General features: G+C 47.4%; 1 protein-coding gene across 1 annotated transcript in view; it reads right to left on the bottom strand.

Annotated features, from left to right (window-relative positions):
• Nucleotides 1-21213, bottom strand: part of ADGRE1 (adhesion G protein-coupled receptor E1) — a 42083-nt gene continuing 20870 nt past the window's right edge. Inside the window, exons 11-21 of the mRNA XM_037154325.2 lie at nucleotides 19313-19490; nucleotides 17413-17532; nucleotides 16074-16267; nucleotides 15489-15659; nucleotides 13466-13660; nucleotides 11966-12201; nucleotides 11531-11597; nucleotides 8607-8698; nucleotides 4559-4727; nucleotides 4339-4443; nucleotides 1-1804 (exon numbers count right to left, since the gene is read on the bottom strand). Of these exons, the coding sequence (XP_037010220.2) occupies nucleotides 1799-1804; nucleotides 4339-4443; nucleotides 4559-4727; nucleotides 8607-8698; nucleotides 11531-11597; nucleotides 11966-12201; nucleotides 13466-13660; nucleotides 15489-15659; nucleotides 16074-16267; nucleotides 17413-17532; nucleotides 19313-19490 (1533 nt within the window). The 3' untranslated portion in view covers nucleotides 1-1798. The remainder of the gene's footprint in view (nucleotides 1805-4338; nucleotides 4444-4558; nucleotides 4728-8606; nucleotides 8699-11530; nucleotides 11598-11965; nucleotides 12202-13465; nucleotides 13661-15488; nucleotides 15660-16073; nucleotides 16268-17412; nucleotides 17533-19312; nucleotides 19491-21213) is intronic.

Genomic DNA, 21213 nt, shown 5'->3' with positions numbered 1-21213 from the left:
AACACATTTATTACAGTTACGGATGTCAGAGTCTAAAGTGGGTCTCTGGGTAAAATAAAGGCGTTGTGAGGGCTGTGCTCCTTCTGGAGGCCCCGTGGCAGTGGGGGGGGGGGCGGGGGGGTCTGCTTCCTCTCCAGCGTCTAGAGGTGCCTGCGTTGCTTGGCTCGGGTCAACACAACATTTTAAAAGTGCAGATCAACTCAAGAAAAGCCATGATAAATAAAATATTCGAGTCCAAGAGTTGTCCTATGCTGGGTCAAAATGAGCTTACAATCACTTTTTAAATATACTTTGAATAATTAATTTTTTCCAGAACTTGGTTTTGAAAATATTATTGATGATTTTGCTTCCTCTCAAACCAAAAAAGTCACATTTTAATGAATTCTGGCTTGAAGATTAATCAAAATTTTAAATGTAGAATAATACCGTAGGTTCCAATATTCTTACTCCAATTTTTTTTCAATTTTTCCAACTATTTTGATGCTCAGGGAAAGGGCACAATTATAGGTGGTCAATATTATCACTTCAGGGAACGGATCTGTATTTTTGGATACCATAAATTATTTGAACTATAAAGGGGCAAAATCATCTCATTTCATGTAGATGGAATTTGAGAACCATGTGGTCGTCATTCTGAGTCTGTTCTCCCTCCACTGGCGGCAGGTGAGACCACCCAGGTGCAGGGAGGTCTCAGTGCAGCTTGATGTTATAGAAGGAAAAATCTCTGTTGTGAGGTCTCAGCTTTATTCAATTACCTGAGACATACAGGGAAACTCAAGATGTTTCTTTTCTGGCTATCAGCATGGCAAACAGACTGTTCTAGCATATTCTAGAACATTCACTCAGGGGCACCACTCCAATTCCCTGGGGATGTCATTAAAACGCAAGTCCTGGTTCTGCTGATGGGGCGGACCCGAGAGCTTGCTTTTCTAACAAGGTGAGTGACGTGATCTGCGACCACACTTGGAGTCAGGAGGAACCACAGAGGCTGTTGATGGGAGGATTTCTGCATTTTAAATGTTCATCTCCTTCTCTCCCTGGCACTCAGGGAGTTACGGGGGCCGAAGAGCAAGGTGGGAGAGCAGTAACTCCATGAGCAGGGTGAGTCCTGGCCAAGTCATTAGGAAGTTCCTGGAAGGAAGGGAAATGCTGGTTCCCTGAAAGTTCCCAGGAGCCAAAACACTCTCCAAAGGCCATTGCCATCAAATGCTTCAACCCTTCACTAAGCGCAAGAGTTCTGCTCCATCAGCCGCTCCTCCTCACCCAGCTAACTCTCGGGCGTTTGTGCCCAAGTCACCTGAGCTTCATTTGCCTCCTGGGGCTGTCGTTCCAGTTTTACTAACCATTTGTTTAGAAGCAGGGAGAGTCTTTGTCACAGGGTAAGCCAGCCAGATGACAAACCATTTACTGGGAGTTGTACTCTGTCAGGCATGTGATAGGTGTGAGAGAGGCACGCTTAGAGACGCACACCCACAAACATAAGAAGCAGCAAAATGGTGACCAGACCACCTTGCTCACACCACGGCGCCGAGATCTATTATTTCCACAGAACTCTGGGAAGTCAGAGCTGCAGAACATGGAAAACAAAATGGTTATCTGTAACTGAAATCTGGTTTCTCAAAACCATGGAGAGATTGCCCCGCCCTCCATGTTTCAAATTGCCCACAGTCCTCTGGGGCTGGCAGGACCCTGTATTTCTGCATTAAGCCAGGAAGAGAAGATTTCAGGATAGGCTCCTGCAGGCACTTGCTTGCCTCGAACGTTGCTCCATAATGTATTTGAAAAGCAAGAAAGGGCTTTAATCCTGCGGAGAAAGAAATCACAATCAGCAGCAGGATTCGTACAGATAGAATTCCAGGGGTCATATCTATAAGGGGCATGGGTCTTCTAAATGCAAAGAGATAAACAGGGAAACAAAGACTAAGAAGATAGACATTAAAATGTTAACGGTGATTACTCCTGGCATGGCAAGCATCATTGGCAAACTCAAGAGCCATTCTCAAACTCTTCACTAATGACAGCTCCCATTTGAGAAGCTAGAAAGCCAAATACATGATTTGTCCAATTCCTTTATAACCATGAGTGGTCACATGATGCAGTTCTGACCATTTGGGTAAAAGGCAAATCTGCTGAGGGGCTTCTAGAAAAGCCCCTTTTATTTCCTCTTAAAAGGAGAGGATTGAAAAGAGAGTCTGGCACTGCTGCTCTGTCCCTCTTCTTCCTACCTTGAACATGGTCATGATGGCTGGAGCTATAGCAGCCATGTTGGAACCCTGAAAATAACATGATGGAAAGCCAACATGCTGCTAGTGAAATGGCGAATTAGGGCGAACCTAGACCCTCTACAATACCACCAAGCAGTAGAACCAATACCTATAACCCCTAACTCTGGGCTTCTATCCTTGTAAAAAAATAATTACCTATTTAACAAAACCACTGGATCTTAGTTACTTGTACTTGTAACATATCAATGAAAAAGTAAGACATTCTAATGGGAGGGTGAAAGACTATGACTAATAAAATAAATAAAGAAGCTACAGTATGTTGGAAAGCAGAACGTGCTATGAAAAGAAAGGGCAAAGGGACAGAGGGAACATGAACGCCAGGGTAGAAGAGGAGGCAGGAAAAAACGGCTGTCGGAGGAACTCCACTGATAGAAATGATTGAAACCAAGATCTGAAGCACGTGAGGGAAGTGGTGGAGCTGGCTGTGTACTTAACAGGACAAGAACATTTAAGACAGTGAGTTTCCACTTCAAAGTCCCTAAGGACGGAGTGAGCCTGGCATGTTTGAAGAAGCCAGCGTAGGCCAGCGCAGATGGGACTGAGTGGTGTGGGGGGTAGATCCACTGAAGACGAGGTCAGGGAGAAAGAGCCAGGTTACAAAGGGCTGTGCGGGCCATCAGGAGGACTCTGGCTGTTACTCCCAGGTGGGAGCCACGGAGTGTCGTAGGCAGAGAAGGGAGGTGCCCTGACTCAGGTGTTCATGAGTGGCCTCTGGCTGCTGCAGGGAGAACATACCAAAGGTGGGGCAAGGAAAAGGCGGCAGAAGTAGAAAGTCCCACTTTGAGGCTATTTCTATAATCCTGGTTGGAGACAAGAGAACTTGGACCAGAATAGAAACTGTGAAGGAAAGGACATCAGATTCTGTACATGTTCTGAGGAAGAGTCCACAGGACTTGCCGGTCGGCTGGAGGCGGAGGGTGAGAAGTAAAGCAGAGTCGAGAATAACGCCACCGCTTCGCGCTGAGCCACGCGGGGCAGAGGACTCTCCTCGGAAAGGGGAGGTGGGAGGGCAGAAGCCGGGTTTGGAACACGACACATTTCTGATGGCTGTTAGACATCCAAGTGGGGGCCTGGGTAGGTGGTTGCTACATGAGTGTAGAATTAAGGAGAGAGGGCTAGACTGCACATGATTTAAAATGTGGGGGTTGCTGCCTGCGGACGGTGTTCACGGCCATGAGACTGGGGGACCACACGGACAAAACTGTGCTTCAGTGGAAAATCTGCATCGTCAGAGGGCCCCGTCTGTGCGGGAGCTATTTCACAACTCTGAATGTTAAATAACTGGCCGCAGTGCGAAATAATTCTGTGGGAAAATCAAATTTACTTTCATTTGCATATTCATTTAAATATTTATGAAATTATATACATAAGTATTATAATTCACACATACATGTGTGACATATGTGTAAATTATAATTCATGTATATTTACAAAGATATGTATAGTCCTATTATATATAATTATGTGATGTATTATATATTATGTATAATTATTAGTAAGGGAACCAGGCAGATGTTATAACTGGCTCAAAATAGAATGCAAAAAAAGACACATATATATATCTGTGTGTGTAATGCATACAATGTATATGACATACACATAAAGCATGTTATAGAATGCACATATAATAATGTGTATAGTGCATGAATAATAGATAATACACCTGTACTATATACAATGTATATAAAGTATACATAATAATGTTACATAATACATATATATGTCTGTACTTACTCTTTTATGTCTTTTGAGCCAGTTATAACATCTCATTCCCTCACTGATTGATTAGTAAGTAGAATTAAGATCCTTAACATATGCTCGCTTTACATCTGTGTGAGTCGTGATTTTATCTTTTTTAAGTTACACAGCTACTCAGGGGCAGAGCTGGGATGTAAACCCAGGCAGCCTGGCTCCCGAATCCCACACTATCAGTGAGCTAATACACGTGGGTGCACTTAGCTCCCAGTAGGTGCTAACACACAGAGGTGTCTAATATTGCCGAGAAGCAGGCGTTCCATTCAGCCACACGTGTGTCAAACACGCAGGCCCTCACCGTTCTGGAAGCGGAGGGCATGGACGACAGCAAGATCCCTGAGGTCTGGGACTGGGAGCTGGGCTTGGCCTTCCTCCCGATCCATCTCCTGTATTCTTCCCGGACCTGGAGTTGGAGACAGACAATGGGCGATGAGTCACTCCCGGGTGCAGGAAGTGTGCTCCACAGACATGTCCCCCGGAAGGAAGGGGAGGAAGGGACAGGGACAGCAGCTACATACCTGGCGGTTGAGCAGACAGTGAATGAGAAAGATGAAGGCTCCCTGTAAGCTATTGATGATGGTGAACAGGTAGGCCATGACACTGGCCACGGGTCCTATCTGGAAGATGCCCAACACCCAGGAGCACCCCAAGATGAAGAGCTGGGCAAAGGCCTTGAATGTCAGCAACCTGGGAAAGAAGATTGAGCTGCTGGGAGGCAGCTGAGGTCCCTGTGGGCCAGGCTCCCAGGAACAGTCTGAGGCTCCGCTGTGACCCAGCAGGGTGGGAATAAATGTGGAACAGAGTCCCCAACCCAGAATCAGGAAAACCGAATCCAAGAGGCATTTGAAATGCAGTGTGTCTACAGGTACACATGGGCACGAAGATGTGTGAACACGAGTATTCAGTGCCATATGTCTGCAGCAAGAAGGGCCCACAGGACCATGAACTTGGGATGTGTTAAATCAATGGTGAAGCCATACTACGAAAACTGAGGTAAAACTCACGTTACATGAAATTCACCATTTTTACCAAAAAGTGTGATTCAGTGGTATTTAGCACATTCATAACGTTGTACAAAAGTCACTACTATCCAATTCCAAGACATTTTATCACCCCAAAGAGACAGCCATACCCATTAAGCAGTCATTCTCCATTCCCCTCTCCCCCAACCAGAAACAACCCAGATGGCCTTCAAAGGATGAATGGATCAACACACTGTGGCTCCTCTGAGCACTGGAATACTACTCAGCCACGAAAAGGAGTGAAATGCTGACCACTGCTACAATATGGATGGACCTTGAACACATGGAGCTCAGGGAGAGCAGCCGAACACAGAAGGCCACATGGTGTGTGACTCCATGTATGTGACATGTCCAGAACAGGCACATCCATAGAGACAGGAAGCAGATTACAGAATCCTTTTTTAAATGAGAGAGTGACAATATACTAAAGCATAAGAAAGGGTCCAGGCTCTGGGTCCAACTGCCCGTGAGAACTCTGACTGCGCCCTTCACGTCACTGTGCTCAGGTCCCTCCACTGTCACAGAGAGAACAGCACGCCACCTACACGGCGGCAGGGCTTGCTCTCCGGGCCGGCCAGACGGCAGAACAGCATGTGGCTCGGAATAAGCTATTTGGTTAGTTGTACCCTCAACTATTATATAAAATAAACTACTTATTATGTGAAAAAACAAACTGCTGAACAAATCAGTGGAGTGTTTTATCATTTATGTGAAAGGGGGAAATGTGCAAGTATAGAATATTCTGGAAGGAAGCTCAATTCGAATGATAATGGCTGCTGAAAGTGGGTGTGATCTGGGGACCTAGGGTGTCAGGAGCGAGAATTATTTTCGTGCATTCCCTTTGTAAACTCTTGAGAAAAAAGGTACCTACTAAGAAGGGCTCCTGGTGGCTAACTGGGCTCGAATTTTAATAAACAGCCTAGCAGCCATTGCTGAACAGGGGGCTCTCACGCAAAATGCACAGAAGAGCATTGTACTGCCAGGCCCTACACCCAACCGCCTGCCTCCACGGTGCTCCTGCCGTCTCATCCGCCCCAATAAGGGGGTTTCTGGAATCCTATTTCAGCCAGTAGGACCTATGTTTGCCCCATCTGCTCAGAGCTGCACAACTCTGGCCAAAGTGGCTCTATTCTGACCAATATGAACTGTGCCTTTCGGAGCAATCAAACTGAGGTTTGGAGCCCTCCTTTGCACAAAATGGACCAATCAGGGACCAGGGACAGGGATTTTCGTCCATTAAATCTGCTCCCCTATGGCTCAGAGAGCACGCTTTTTCCTTTCTTCAAAGCCTGAAGACAGTGTCTCCCTTACTGCACTGGAACGTGGGAGCTGGGAGCCGTCTCACCCGAGCAGAGGGCAGCAGGGCAGGGCAGGGCAGTGCAGAGCAGAGCTGGTCGGCCAGGGAGGGGCCTACCCCCCCCCCACGCTGCATCACTGTTGAGCTGTTTTACACTGAATAAAAGGGGAATTCCTCTTGCTGTTGACAGTTGGTTGGCATATTTCACACTGCTTCATTTTTTGTACCATTGCAAGTATTAACTTTGAGCTCTGTACATTAACTTTTTAAAAATAATTTTTGGGAAAAAATTTAAGATGGATAAAAGACTGGAAAATGACAGGAAAATGAGCAGAGGTCATCATCAGGTTGCTGGCAATAAAACTGATACAATGTCTGGTTTCGGTAAGTTCTTAGAATAAAGATTAGCTGAGTAATGAAATTAGAAAACACAAACTGATAACAGAAAAGTTAAATGGAACAAGCATTGCTAAGAGATTCACTGAAACAGAGTCAGGAGGCTCTCGGGGAAGTGCGGCCTCGGCACCACTTGGGCCTGAGTCCCAGAGCTGCTGCTGAGTTGCTGCCCCGCTGCCTCACGCAGCTCCAGTGAGCCATAAACGTCCCGGCACAGCGCAGGGACTTGCCCTCCTCTGTAGGTTTCACCCCTCTAGGCTTCATACTGAAACTGTAGCCAAATCCTAGGAACCTAGCCAGCAGTCCTTCATTTACAAAAATAAGCCAGACGGTGAAAGACAAATACCATATGATCTCACCTATAAGCAGAACCTGATCACCAAAACAAACAAGCAAACAAAATATAAACAGACATCGAAATAAAGAACAGACTAATGGTAACCAGAGGAGAGGGGGGTGGGGAAGGGTCATCAAGGAACATGTGTAAATGACCCATGGCCCATGGATGAAGCTGGAGGGAGGTGGGATTGAGAGTGGGGATGGGTGACACAGGGGGGAGGGGAATATGGAGACAACTGTACCTGAAAAACAATAAAAATAAATTTAAAAAATAAGAATTACACTTTGGAGTTTTTGCTTCGCAAACCCTGCCTTTTCTCTGTGCTCTCCAGAGCACATTGCAAGTATTCATTCCCCTTAATGTGTCTCCCAGACTCAAGTCTTTTTAAGACTTCTATAAACTTTTAAAAAACATTTAGTTTATTTTTTGAGAAAGGGAAAGGGAGGGAGGAAGAGAAATATCAATGTGTGGTTGCCTCTTGAGCGCCCCCTACTGGAGACCTAGCCTGTAACCCAGAATGTGCCCTAGACTGGGAATCCAACTGGCAACCCTTTGGTTCAAAAGTGGGCGCTCAACCCACTGAGCCACACCAGCCAGGGCAAGACTCCTATAAACTTTTAAATTGTTTTACAGTCTCAGATCTTTATTGGCCCATAGAGCTATATTTTCTATAAGAACATGAGAAAGTCTCACTTCTGTGGGATAAAATCATAAATATGAAACTAAAGTAATGAGGATGTATTTCCCCTATTATATCCACAAAAACAACAAATAAAAAATTATAAATCCCAGTTCTGGCAAAACTGTGAGTAAACAAGCACTCTGATAAATGGAAACAAATTTTCTGGAAACCCATTCGCAATATATAGTAAAAGTGCTACAATCCAACCTACCCTTTGATTCCAGCACTTTCACTCCTACTGTTATGACTAAATGACCCCAGGTGTGGAAAAAAGTTTTATTTAAAAGAATATTTAAGACAGTATTATTTATAGTAGAAAAACCATTTAAATGTTCATGAATATGGGATGATTTAAATAAGCTATGCTGTGTGCTTACACTAAAATACTATGCCAAAAAAAAGATTTTTCATGAATTTGTAATTAAATTTAAAATTACTCATGAAATGTTAGAGAAAAGATGGTAATAAAATAAAATAGTATTGTTTCTGTAAATATGCATATAAGTATGCACAGAATTAGGAAATGTAATAATAGGTTCAATATATGAAACACTCTTCCTAATAACTGTGCTAAATGGTTTGTAAGCCCCATAAAGTGTGCAATATCATTCCCCCGTTCCACACAGGAGGAAACTGAGTTTCAGAGAAGTTATATAACTTGCCTAAGGTCACAGAGCTTGTAAGCGGCAGCGCTGGCGTTTGAGCCCCCAAATCTAGACACCGTGCCGTGTTCTGTCTTGGGGAGAGGACCAGGCAAAGACCAGGTGGTGATTTGAGGAAAGAAGGGAGGGAGACTGGAAGAGCAGAGCAAAGGAAGAAGGGACGGCACCTGGTGTCTTTGAGAGTGGAGACTTCGGCGTTGACGCTGGAAAGCCTCTGCCTCAGGATGCACAAGGTCCATGTCAGGAGGGCGGAATTGATCTAAAAAGGTGAACAGACTGGGTTGAGGGTTTGAGGGGTTGGATACAAAACTGTCTATAGGAAAAGTTCAATGGAACAAGCATTGCCAAGAGAGAAACTTACAAATAGAGCTGGGGGAGCCTCTCAGGGAAGGGGGGGCCTAGTTCCACTTGTGCCTCCATCTCAGCTGCTGTGAAGTTGCTGACCTGCTGCTAAGCTCAGCTCAAGCTGAGCCATAAACATCCTGGGACAACAGAGGGACTTGCCCTTCTCCTTGTAGTTTTCCCCGCTCCCCCTACCCCATTTTTTTGTTTTGTTTTGTTTTGTTTTTTAATTTAAACTAACCATGCCTGGAAAGATGCCACTCTGGGGGTTTTGCCTTTGTAGAATCTGCCTTTGTTCTTCCCTGGAGCACAATTTAGGTTGATACCTGAATAATCTGCATCTCCAGGGCTGCAGCTCCAGTTTCTCAAGTAAACGCTTTTTACTTTTTTCATAGTCTAAAATAAACTCGATTGGCAAAACAGAAATGGCCAAACCATCTTACCAACATCTTTGGTGAGCACTTCAGGAAGCCCCAAAATAACTCCTATAGCAACTGATCCATGACCAGGACCTGATTAATAACTGACAGCTGCCCTAATTTCTGCCCCTGATTCCAACCTGAGACCAAGAGGAGAAAGCCAGTGCATGCCCACAGCCAACCACGTAGATGCCCTGCTTTCAGGGACCCACATGGAGGACCCCCAGGCCTACGGCCTCTGGTGGGGGCACAGCTTTGCCTTCTTCCCTCTACAAAGCTTTCCCTTCTCAGCCTGCTCTTGGAACTAACAAGTGCAGGGAGGGCGGCCGACTCCCTTACTGTAGCAATCTCGGGATCAATAGCCTTTGCTTGTTCCATGGAACAAGAGCAGCCCTGTGCGTCCCTTTGCATGCACAGGGATGACCACGAGAGGACTCAGGCAGCAGACAGACAGGCCTCTACAAGCCAAGGAAAGCCGGAGGCCACCAGCAGCTGGAGAGGAGACCGGACCAGATCCTTCCCCCGAGGCTTTGAGAGGGGGCTCGGCCCTGCCACCACCTTGATTCCAGAGGTCTAGCCTCCAGGACTGAGACAATAAAATTCTGTTGTTCTAAGGGACACACTTGGTGATATTTTGTTCTGCTGACTCTAGAAAACTAATACATGGCCCTGAAAAATCTAATGGAGGTCAGAGAAAAAACCTCTGGAGGAATACAACTGCAAGAATTGCAGGTGCCACACTGGTTGGGGTGGCTCAGTTGGTTGGGTGTCGCCCTGCATAGCAACAGGTCGTAGGTTTGATGCTGGTCAGGGCACACGCCTGGGTTGCAGATTCAGTCCCGGCTTGGGGTGCACACGAGGGGCAACTGCTCAGTGTCTCTCACATTGATGTTTCTCTCCCTCCCTTCCCCTCTCTCTAAAAGTAAAAAAATAAAATCTTTAAAAAAGTGAATTCTCAAGATTAAGTTGGTCAAATATAAGCTCATGATTACCACTTAAAAGCAACACGAGGAACCAACCCACGGCCAGTGGCAGTCAGTCAGAAGAAAACATGTTGCAGAACCGGGTTGGGGGTCGAAGAGGCGAGAGGTGGTGGCGCTCAGCCTCCCTCGGGGCCCCCAGGGGTGGGTGGCGCTTGTCCGGTGTGGGGCTGGGAAATGGGGAGACCTTGGTCTAAGGCTTCACTTACGCGAGGTGAGGAACTCCCCAGATTTAATCTACACAAGGTGAGGAACTCCCCAGATTTAATCTATTGGATGGCGACTATAGTTACCAACATTGTATCATAGTCTTAAAATTTGCTGAAAGGTTAGATCTTAAATGTTCTTATCTGCCATTTTCAACAGTGTGGGTGGATCTTGGGGGCATTAGGGCTAATAAAATAAGTCACACAGAAAAGGACAAACACACCTAGGATTTCATTCATAGGTGAAATATAAAACAAAAAAGTAACAAACCAGCAAAACCAAACAAAACAAACTCATAGACACAGGCCATAGAATGGTGGTCACCAGAGGGCAAGACGGGGGGGGGGGGGGGAGGTGAATTGGGTAAAGGGGGTCAAACATAAGGAAGAGGAGCCACACTTTGGGTGGTGAGCACACGGTACAAGTACACAGATGTCATGTCACAACAGTGCACACCTGAGGTTTATATAATACCGCAAACCAGTATCACCCCCAAAAATTAAACTAAAAGAAAAAGAAAAATGGTAACTATGTGGAGCGGTAGCAAGGTTAATTAGCTGCATAGCAGTGATCATTCGCAGTGTTTACATGTCAAAACATCAAGTTGTTCACCTTAAACATACACAGTTTTTATTTGCCAATTATGCCTCAATAAAGTTGAAAAAATTCTACTTTATCTCTCATTTGACATCTTTCCTCAGGAAAAATGAATAGACCCATTTTACTGAAGCACAAAGGACGAGGAGATCGCAGGTTCTCCAGGGGATTAGCATTGAAAACTCCACGAGTCTCAGACACGACACCCCCACTTGGAAACCTCGAGAACCAAGGACCAGGAGGGAGGATGTCTAGAGCAGGGGCGTCAGACTCGTCGTCACCGGGGCCTCATCGGCCTCACAGGTGCCTTCAAAGGGCCAAATGTAATTTCGACCCCTTAACAGTTAGTAGATACATTCATACAGTCCTAAAATTATTTCAGCCCTTTGAAGGCAACCTGGAGGCTGATGTGGCCCCCGGTGAAAATGAGTTTGACGCCCCGGTTTATAGGAATAAGTGACCTCAGCTATGCAACTTCCACTGGCACCTCTCACCCCTTGGTTCGGGCCCCTCCTCCGGAACCCGCAGCACCCGCACTTTGCTCACCAATATGATTGTGCACACGGGCCCCAGGAAACTCCAGATAAACCCCGTCTCCGTGCTCAGCCAACAGCTGCGGAGAGAAACAGGAGGACTCGGTGCTTGTCTGGGACTCCTGACCTCACCGTTCGTTACTCCAGCCCCGCCGAGCGCTTTCACGGAGGGGAAAATTGGGAGCCGACACAGGGATAAAAACTCTCATGACAGGGCAGGTGGCCCTTCGGTTTTCTTCGGGCCCCAGCGACTCCTCTTTCTGACCTCCTTCCTGGTCAGTGTTCCTGAAGTGTCCACTTAGTGCCCGGGGTAGAGCCCATCCTCAATAAATGGTAGCCGCACTCCTAACATTGCCATTGCCCTTCTGCTTCATGTCACTAGCATCAGGACCTCTGGCAACATCCACGGGGCAGAGGGTCCTCAGGGAGAGAGGGAGACGCCACTCACCGAGTGTGCGTCCCGTAGCCCCGCGGCTGCGCGCTGGCGGAGATGACCACCACCAGCCCTGGGAGCCCGTAGCCAAAGGCATAGAGATAGAGCATCTTGACGTTGCGAGAGCTGAAGTAATTCACCACCTTCAGGTTCCTGACCATAAGGAAGAGCATCACGGCCTCCACCAGCATCCAGAAGAAGCAGGCGAGGAAAAGGTAGTGCAGGAGGCCGGCGATGATGGAGCAGCCGGTCTGCAGAGGAGAGGCCGGTGCGGTCAGGACACCCCGCCCTCCCAAGGTCCGGTTCCGAGGAAGAGGACGGGAGATGGACCCCTTCCGCGGTCATTCCCCAAACACAGCCCATTTGTTCATTCATTCCACAAATATTTACAGGGATATTCTTCATCATAGGCAGTCCCATCCCTTTGGTAGGGTGACCAGTCTCCCTGGTCTACCTGGGACTGAGTTTTCCCAGGACATGTGACTGTCAGTGCTAGAACTGGGAGAACCAGGGGGTGAAAATGGGCAGGTGACCACCCTCCTTCAGGAGATGATCAGAGAGATGCAGCACTGGACTGGCAGCCAGCTTTGTAAATGGTGTCTCATGGGCACACAGCCACACCCACCCACCCCTGTGTTCTCTCTGGCTGTTTCACGCTAAAACAGCAGAGTTGAGAAGTGGCAACAGAAATCATAGGATCCGTAAAGCTGAAAATATTCTTCCCTCTGTGTCTTTGCAGAAGTTGGCCCAGCACCGGTCAAATGCCGGGAGTGGGGTGCACTACTGGTATTCAGTTCCCGAAGGAACCAGGAAGCTAAACATCTCGCTGTGTGAGGGAAAGTTCCAAGCAGAGAATGGTCACCCACCCCAAATGCCAGCGGTGCTCATTTTGGGAAAACCCAGAGATCCTACTTCGTTTCTGGCACAGTCCTGGGGGTAAACTGGCCAAAGTTCTTGCTCTCCCAAGACATGCAGCCTAGTGGCAAAAGTAGATACACAGTAAAGCCATGAATAACCATCATGCTTTCAAGTAGGAGGTGCTGGGAAGGAATGCAAAATGAAGCGGTAAGTAGACTTTTCAGTTGTAGCAGTACTGAAAGTTGTAACACTATTACCAGATTCCTCTCTGTCATGAGGGCTGTCCTGTGTGTTGTAGGATGTTTAACAGTATCCCTGGCTTTTATCCACTAGACTCCAGCAGCACCCCATCTCAGAGGTGACACCTAAGTGTTCCCCAATGGGGCAGAATCATCCTGGGTGAGAACCAGTGGTTTAAAGAGTAATAAGAGGGACAACCACAATATGTAACATGATCAGGGAGATGATCTTAAACTGAGACCAATCACAAGAAGGAGTCAGCCAGGTGAGGTGCTGGAGGATGAGTATTATGAAGCAGTCACAGCATGTGCAAAGGTCCTGAGGTGGGAACTACGTAGAGAGAATTGAGTAGGAATGAGCAGAGGCAGAGGTGGAGATGACTGGGCTGGATGGGGTGTAGCCTGAGGGAGATGAGACCTGGTTGTCAGTCTTGTCCACACCGGCGAGGAAGAGAATCTTGGCCAAGAACAGGCACACGCAGAGGTGCAGGTGGAGGTGGGTGTTGCGGTTGCGGATGGCACGGCACAGCAGGAAAGTGGCGATGGCCAAGACGAGACACACCAGGGAGATGACCATGCCCACGTAGCTAATGACATGCAAGGAGAAATCCGTCTGTCAGGAAAGAGACGTGTCACTTCCATGAGGAAAACATTCCCCTGGGCAGGAAATAGAATCGTGCAGACTCCTGACTTGGGCAGAAAGAGCTTGGGGGGCTTTCCTTCCGCTGACACTCAGAGTAAACAACGTGTCGCCCATCATCTTCCTTTGGCATCTACTGGCACCCATCAGCACCCATTCCCTCCTGCATCTCCCACCCTGCCCTGCATATTACTAGGACAGCATGTCTACAAACTACAGTTCCCAGAACATCTTGGGGCTAAGGTTCTGGATGTCATTCAGGTTCTCCAATGAGATGTATGTGTAGACGTTTGGGAGGGCAGAAAGGGGCAGGCGCCAGCTTTCTGCAGACAGCAGCGAGCTGTGGCTGGACTCCACATTCCAGTGGGCCAGTCTTTGATCCCAAGGCTGGGGGCGGGGGGTCGCCTGACAGCAGCATTTGTAGCTTCTGATTACAACTGCAGAGGGGTGATCTTGAAGCCGAAATCCAAGTGGCAGCCCCCTGTTTTCGACTCCTCCACCCCTTCCAGCAATTTTGGGAGCACCCTTTTCCTGCGCTGAACCAGGACTGACACCTACGTGTTCAGAGACACCTGGGGAGTGGAAATGATGAGCTGAGTCCTTCCTGTAGATCATTATTTGTCGATAATTTTCACTGATTTTAAACATTTTTAGTGCTCCCTGGGAGTTAAAAGCTACGTAAGGATAAGCCGGGCACCATCTCATCAGTTCCTCTCTGTAACATTGTGACAGTAGGTTTTCTAAAAACTGACTGCAGTTCTGTTGTTGCACGAGCTTGGACGAGCCGCTCCACTGCTCCGAACGGAGGCAGTTTCTGCATCTGTTCAGAAAAGGTACTGACAGTTACCACACGTAGGATGGTTTCAGGGTATTAGGAGCATTCAATGAAAATACTTAAATTACTCACAACTGCGCCACAAACGTATCACATATTGTAGGAGCGTTAGTTTTCATGATCTTTTTTTCTTGTTCTCATTTTTGAGATGAAAGAACTGAGTTCGGGCTCAGAGAGGCTGAGTGGCTTGCCCAAGGAAACACAGCCAGGAAGTGATAGAAATGGAACTTGAACTAGGTCACGGTTGCTCAGGATCTGAATCTCTGAAGTCCTAAGCACTATATTCCTCTAAATAGCACCCAGGGCCCTCCTGGCAGAAGACCGAACCTCAGATCTGGCCTGAGAGGCAAGAACGCTCACCCCGGGGCTGAGCAGGGTGTCCCGTCCTCTCTGCCAGGCCCACCCGCTCGCCAAGGCTCATTGCTTACTCCGTTTCATTTCACACGCTGTTTCCTTCCTGATTCTGCCACCACCTCTCACTGAAATGCTTCAGAATTCCCACAGCACAGCCGCTTGCAGCCTCCCCGGGCCCTGCATTTGTATGATTTAGTGAGAGAGACCTCTGGAACCAAACTGTCCTGGGTTCAAATCCCACCTCCACCAATTACAAGCTTCATAACTGGGCAGACTGCTTAGTTATCCTAGAAAATGTATCTCCCGTCTTATAAAATGGGCCAAAAAAAAAACCACACCTTCCAACAAAGGGTCCAGCACACAATAGGTGCTCATTAAATAGGCCCTGTGATTGGCATTGTGCCTGCCCCTATTTGGAGTGATTTCTCATTTGATAGACGGATGTCACAGCTTCCCAGCCAGACCACGCATGTTCCCGGGCAGAGGCAGGGCAACACCCCTTCCAGCCCCACAACTCCTCACACGATACACAGCACCGCGTGGGGCTCGCAGATGCTCCATCGACATTTGCAGTCAGGGGTGGGGACCAGAGCACAGGGGTTAGGTACTGACCGTGAGCTCCCCGGAAGCCATGATGACGGCCAGGTTCGCCATTCGGCTACAGCTGCACACAGTATACATCTCGGAGGCTTTGAGGACTTCGCAGCCAGACGGTGTCCACCTACCGCCCCCCACGTCTGTGCTCCAGGAAACACAGATGGGCGTCTCAAACTTCTGCTTTGGCTGAAAATTCAAAGGCCCTGGTCACCAGAGAGTCCCTCTTGAATGATTCACTGTGACCACTCAAGAGTCACTGAGGCAAGAAGATGCAGGTATATGTATGTCCTGTAGGGAACGGGGCGGGGGGTGCTGATACTTCAACACACAGTGATGAAAAGGAATGCCTTGGGTGCCACGCCTTCTCTGTCACCGGCTTGGTTGCAGCTAATGTCATCAAAACCATGTGCATGTTCCTGCATCAGCGTTGCCTCATCTCACCTACATCTCCCTCATGGAGGATGGAAGAACATCACACAGAAATAGGAAAGCTCATTATTTCAATTGGCTTGAGTTATTAGCAATTGTAGACACTTAAAATGGGTGAGAGTCGGGCCCGTGAACAGGTAGATAGGAGCCCAGTGGGAGCCCCTCACAAACCTCAATGTTCTCCAGAGTGTAGATAACTGGGTCAGAGAACCCGTCCTTCTTCTCCCCCGTCATCATGCCCCCAATGATGTGAGAATTCATCTTCAACTTCCTCTTGGAGTTAGGGGTCAGAGGGTCTTGGAAGAAGCTCTCATTTAGAACAGACTCCATACCCGCGAAGGAGGCAAAAGCCACCCCAGTGGTCCCTGCATGTCCCCCAAGTGGGAAAAAAAAAAGAATTGTTTGCTTACTAGGTATTACTGCTGGCCCAACAAATGCACACGCACATGTGGTTTAAAAGTCCGCACACCCCTGCACCTTCACTGGCCCACTCTGGGGACTCGGGCACCAGTGGACTTCCAGGTGACCCTCGGCAGAACCATAGAGAGAAGACCCCAGGGTGTCATCACCTGGCGAAATCTGGGCTCCCGTGGAAAACACATTTGGATTTGGATTTTTAAGGGATAATTTGACCCAGCAGTGGGAGCTACATTCCTGTCCCACATTTCTGGCTATTCTCCTTTCAGTCTCTTGGGTGGGCTCCCCCTTTCAGTGCTGGTGGTCCTCAGGGATGTGTCCCGGGCCTGCGCCCTGGGCCCTCCAGGGAGCACACAGACGCGGGCACGGCCGACAGTGGCTGGCGGGCCAGTCGAGCCATTGCCCGGGAGCTTCTGTTCTCTAATGAAAGTTGGGTTGCAGCACAGCCCCACGCATTCGTTCACGCACTGCCGTGGACGCCCTTGCACTCGGACGGCACGGCTGGGACGGAGGTCCGCACTGCCCTCGGTGCCCAGGAGCACACCGACCAGCCCTCTGAGGGCAGCCTGCTGCCCCCGGCACAGAGTGGCGCTGTCCGCTAGAAGTAGAGTATGCGCCACACGTGTGACTTTAAATTTTCTAGTCGTCACATTTTAGAAAAGGAAAAATATATATAATGTACTAAAACAATTTTAACTCACATGCAAAATAACATTTCAACATGCAATCAATAATAAAAAGTATTAATAAGATAGCTTCTATTCTTTTTTTTTGCACCAAACCTTTGGAATTGGTGTATATTTTATGCTCATGGCTTTGCCCCTTTTCAAGTGCTCGGTGACCAAACGTGGCCAGTGGCTGCTGTATTGGACAGTACAGGTCTCAATACTCCAGTAATGCGAGAGTATTTGTTTAATGTCTGACTTCCCCAGCAGATGGAAAACTCCCTGAGGTCATGGCCTATGTCTTCCTCCATCGTCACAATTCCCCCACTGCCCGGCACAGGCCTTGGCACCCGGGAGGTGAGCAAATCGCATTCGCTGACTGAATGCACCCACACCACCCTCCTTGAATCTCACAAGCAGGTCTGTACCTGTGGATTCAGACTCTTCAATGGTGGAACAGCCAATCTTCATCATATCCCCTTTGGCTTTCAAGTTAAAGGTCATGTTCCCTTCAGTGCATTCATCCTTGATGACTCTGCTCTCAATATCTAAAAGGAAAAAGGGAGACTTTGCAGGACAAAAGGGAGACCCACCCAGACAGTGGGTCCTGATTTTGGTTTCTGGCCAATGACACAGGTTTGCCTCCCTGGTTACAAGCCAAGGAAAGAATGGAAAGGCCAACTGATCCGGGAATGAACTTGAGCGCCTTCACGAATGATAGGTGCATGGTAGCAATAAACAAGGGTGAGACCCAGCTGCAGCTCGAGAAGTGAGCTCTCACACCTTAGGGGACGATGCATCGGGGAAGATGGGGCTGAAGTCAACAGGGGCAGAAGACTACACAGTCATGGCCTTCTGGCGACTCCAAATTTAGACGAGTTTTCCAAAGCTGAAGAAAATAAGAAGGGACTGGGATGAGTCCAGCGTGTGGACAAGGGCTCGGGTTCTGCAGTCAGATGGTACTAACTGGGAGGCCCAGCTCTGCTGCTCGCCAGCTGTGCAAACTTAAGCAAAGTCTTAACCTCTCTGAGCCTCAGATGTCTCGCCTGTAACATCGCCATAATTACGGAACTCTTCACAAAAACACAACAGATAATGGAACCAGAAGTGCCCTTTTAAAACATAAACGATGTCATGCCTGTTCTCAGACTCTCCACTTCTGCTCCCCCACCCAGCTTCCTTCAAACAAAACCTGTCTTTTCATTTGTCTACAAAATGTGTGTCTCCCTTTCTTTCCTGACTCCTTCACATCAAGCCACACTGGCCTTCTCAGTGTTCCCTGAACTCAACGAGCATTCCTGAACTTGCTCTTTCTCCAAGTATTTACACGGCTCCCTTCCCCCAGGTCCCTGCCCCAGTGAGCCTTTCCCTAACCACTCTGTGGAAGAGAGCAGTGGTCCCTCTCTGCCTGCCCTCACCTCCTTATCCTGCTGCATCTTTCTCAATAGCACTAGCTCTACCCAGTATACCAGATGTCTGTTTGTCTGACTCAGCTCACTAACATATAAGATTCATGAGGCTATCCTTGTTTACTACTGGTGGCAGTCCACAAGATACTCCACTTCTACATTTTGGCCTTGTGGGTACCCATCAGGCTAGAAATCCCAAGGCTACATGACTGATCCCAGAACAAGTACTAGGGGTGGGACACCACCATAAAAGGTCGACAGCACCCAGGGTTCCCGAGTGGTCACAGATCACACATGTTCGGGGTGTATCGGTCAGGAGAGGATCAGGTACGCCTTGGTAACAAACAACCCCAAATCTTAGTGGATTAAAAATAACAATCATTTCCCACTAGCGTATTGACTTGGGGCTGTGCTCTCTATATTTTGTCCTTACCTTGAGACCTGCCCAGATGGAGAAACTGTGATCTGAAACATGCCCTGTCACCAGGGCAGCGGGAAAGAAAGCTCTGGAGGGTCCTACACTAGCAACTATTCCACCCACAGTCTGCTGACAGGGACTAGTCACAAAACCCCACCTCACTCCAAGCCAGGAAACTCTATCCTACCAGGAGCCCAGAGGAGAGAGCTGGAAATATTTGAACGTAGCGAGTGACTAATATCCCTTAACGCCTGCTATAGAGTAAGCACTCAGCAGATTCTCGTCCAAACGCAGTACCTGGAAGCACACTCTTAACACAGCGCCTGGCCGTCGGTCCAGGAGAGATGTTGTTAATATGACTGGACTTGCTTTGCTGTGAGCTCAGAGATTCTGAACATTTGGGGGAACAGTACATGAGAAACCCGGGGAGAATTACATCACCCAAGTCACTCCTCACAATCAGCACCCAGGTGTGACCTTGCCACGAAGAACGTGTCCTACCTAATTGCTCCGTCTGAACAGTCTGACTGCCGTTTGCTGAGGATTTCAGAAGAGCTGCCAGCGTGGTGCTTTCCACACTCTCCAGCAAGACTGTGGCCAGGGTGGCCACCTTGTCTGCGGTGAAGTTGGACCACACGGATGTTTGCTCAAGCACAGAGACGAAGTTCTCGGCTGTACTCTGCAAAGAAAGGGGTGTTGGCACTCCCGCTTTCTCTCTCTTTCACACACACACACACACACACACACACACACACACTGTCTGTGTGTCTCTTTCTCCTCTCTGTCTCTCTCTCATCCATGAAATAGATGAAATAGCCGCTGTCCCCTCTCTCATCAAGAGAGTGGTTTGACAGTCTAGGCTGAGGAAGAATTAAAAGAGCATCCGCTCAGCCTCTTCTTCCCCGACTCGAGAGGCCCCACGGGACGGCACCCTGGTGCAGCCTTTCTGGTGCGAGTGAGTCAGCCCGGGTGACAGCTGAGCTGCACACACCCTCCGACCCAGGCACTCCCGTCCAGGAATTATTCCTTGCAGAAATAATTTTAAATTGTGCAAGGATCTTATTTGGTGATGCTCATTTCAGGGTGGTTTGTGATGGTTACAAGTCAGCGAGCCTAAATGACCAACAGATTGGTTTAAGTAAATGATAAAATCAGATCACAGTGCAGCTGCTAATAAAAGAATAATGTAGTGTATCAATATGATTTAACCAGCAAAAAGGTCTGTGAGCTATTGTTAAATAAAGCACATTACAGTTACATGCATGTATTATCTTATTTAGTTTTAAAAAACTACTTTAGAATTTTATATTTACAGTATTTATGTTTCTGGCTCATAAAATAACTAATACTTAATGAGCCAGGTATTTGTTTTAAGTGTCACATACTAACTTATTTGACTTTAGAAAGAGACCTATGAAGTACAGGCTACAATTCTTTCCATTTCAGATGAGGAAACAAAAACATGTATCTAGTAGGTGGCAGAACCAAGTTTTGAACCTCGGAAGTCGGGAATCAGAGGCTGAATCCTGCTCAAGAAATGGCTTCAATGTCTGTGATACATCCATAAAAAGGTATGGAAAATAAACATGTAAATGTTACATTGGTAATGTCTGTGGAACAGAGTTAAGGCCAGAAATAATAATAATAATATTGACACTATTCCTCTTATTGATTATTGGCAATAAATGGACTATAAAATGTGGCTCTGACCCCAACAACAAAAATATAATATGTATAAAAAATTCACAACCTACTAAATGCAGGGAAGAAACTGAATCCAGTCAGAGGTTGAAGGAAAATAACCTAAATCTTAGTGGGGATGCTAATTTCTATTTATCCAAGTTAGGTGACATTTTTTTCAATAAAAACTGGGTCAGGATGAAACTTGAGATATGATTGTCCCAGAGAAGCGGGGTACACTGAGTTCTGTAACCATCCCAGCTGAAAGCAGGAGTTTGGGGTCCTGCCCCACCTACAAAGCAGAAAACACCTCCACCAGAGTCAGCCCGGGGGGTGGGGGGGTGGGTCCTCACTGCCACAGCCAATGAAATCGCAGAGAACGCCCTCCGAAATGTTAAATTTATTCTTCTTAGCTAGGACATTTATTTTGTATCCTCAGGAAAGTAAAAAATTAACAAAAGCTAATTTAGCTTAGTTTTTAACTTTAATTGAGGCAAACAAACTCGATATTGATAGTACTTTTCTATTACAGTTAGAAGCTTTCGTAATCTTTGGCACAATCAGGAAATCTATTGTTTGAAGGGTTGGGAACGATTTGACACATCTGAGAAGCTAGCCAGCTCACTACGTGATTTCACTGCAAAAAGCGATTAGACTTGTGATTTTAACATAAACAACTTAAGAGAATGCAGCTGTTTGCAAGCCGTATTAAAGTTTTTAAA

This window comes from Artibeus jamaicensis, unplaced genomic scaffold (genome assembly GCF_021234435.1).
Source record: "Artibeus jamaicensis isolate MK-2021 breed Jamaican fruit bat unplaced genomic scaffold, CSHL_Jam_final scaffold_537, whole genome shotgun sequence".
In the NCBI taxonomy this organism is placed as follows: domain Eukaryota; kingdom Metazoa; phylum Chordata; class Mammalia; order Chiroptera; family Phyllostomidae; genus Artibeus; species Artibeus jamaicensis.
The sequence above is the reverse complement of the archived record's forward strand: the minus strand, read 5'-3'. Positions and strand labels throughout refer to the sequence as shown.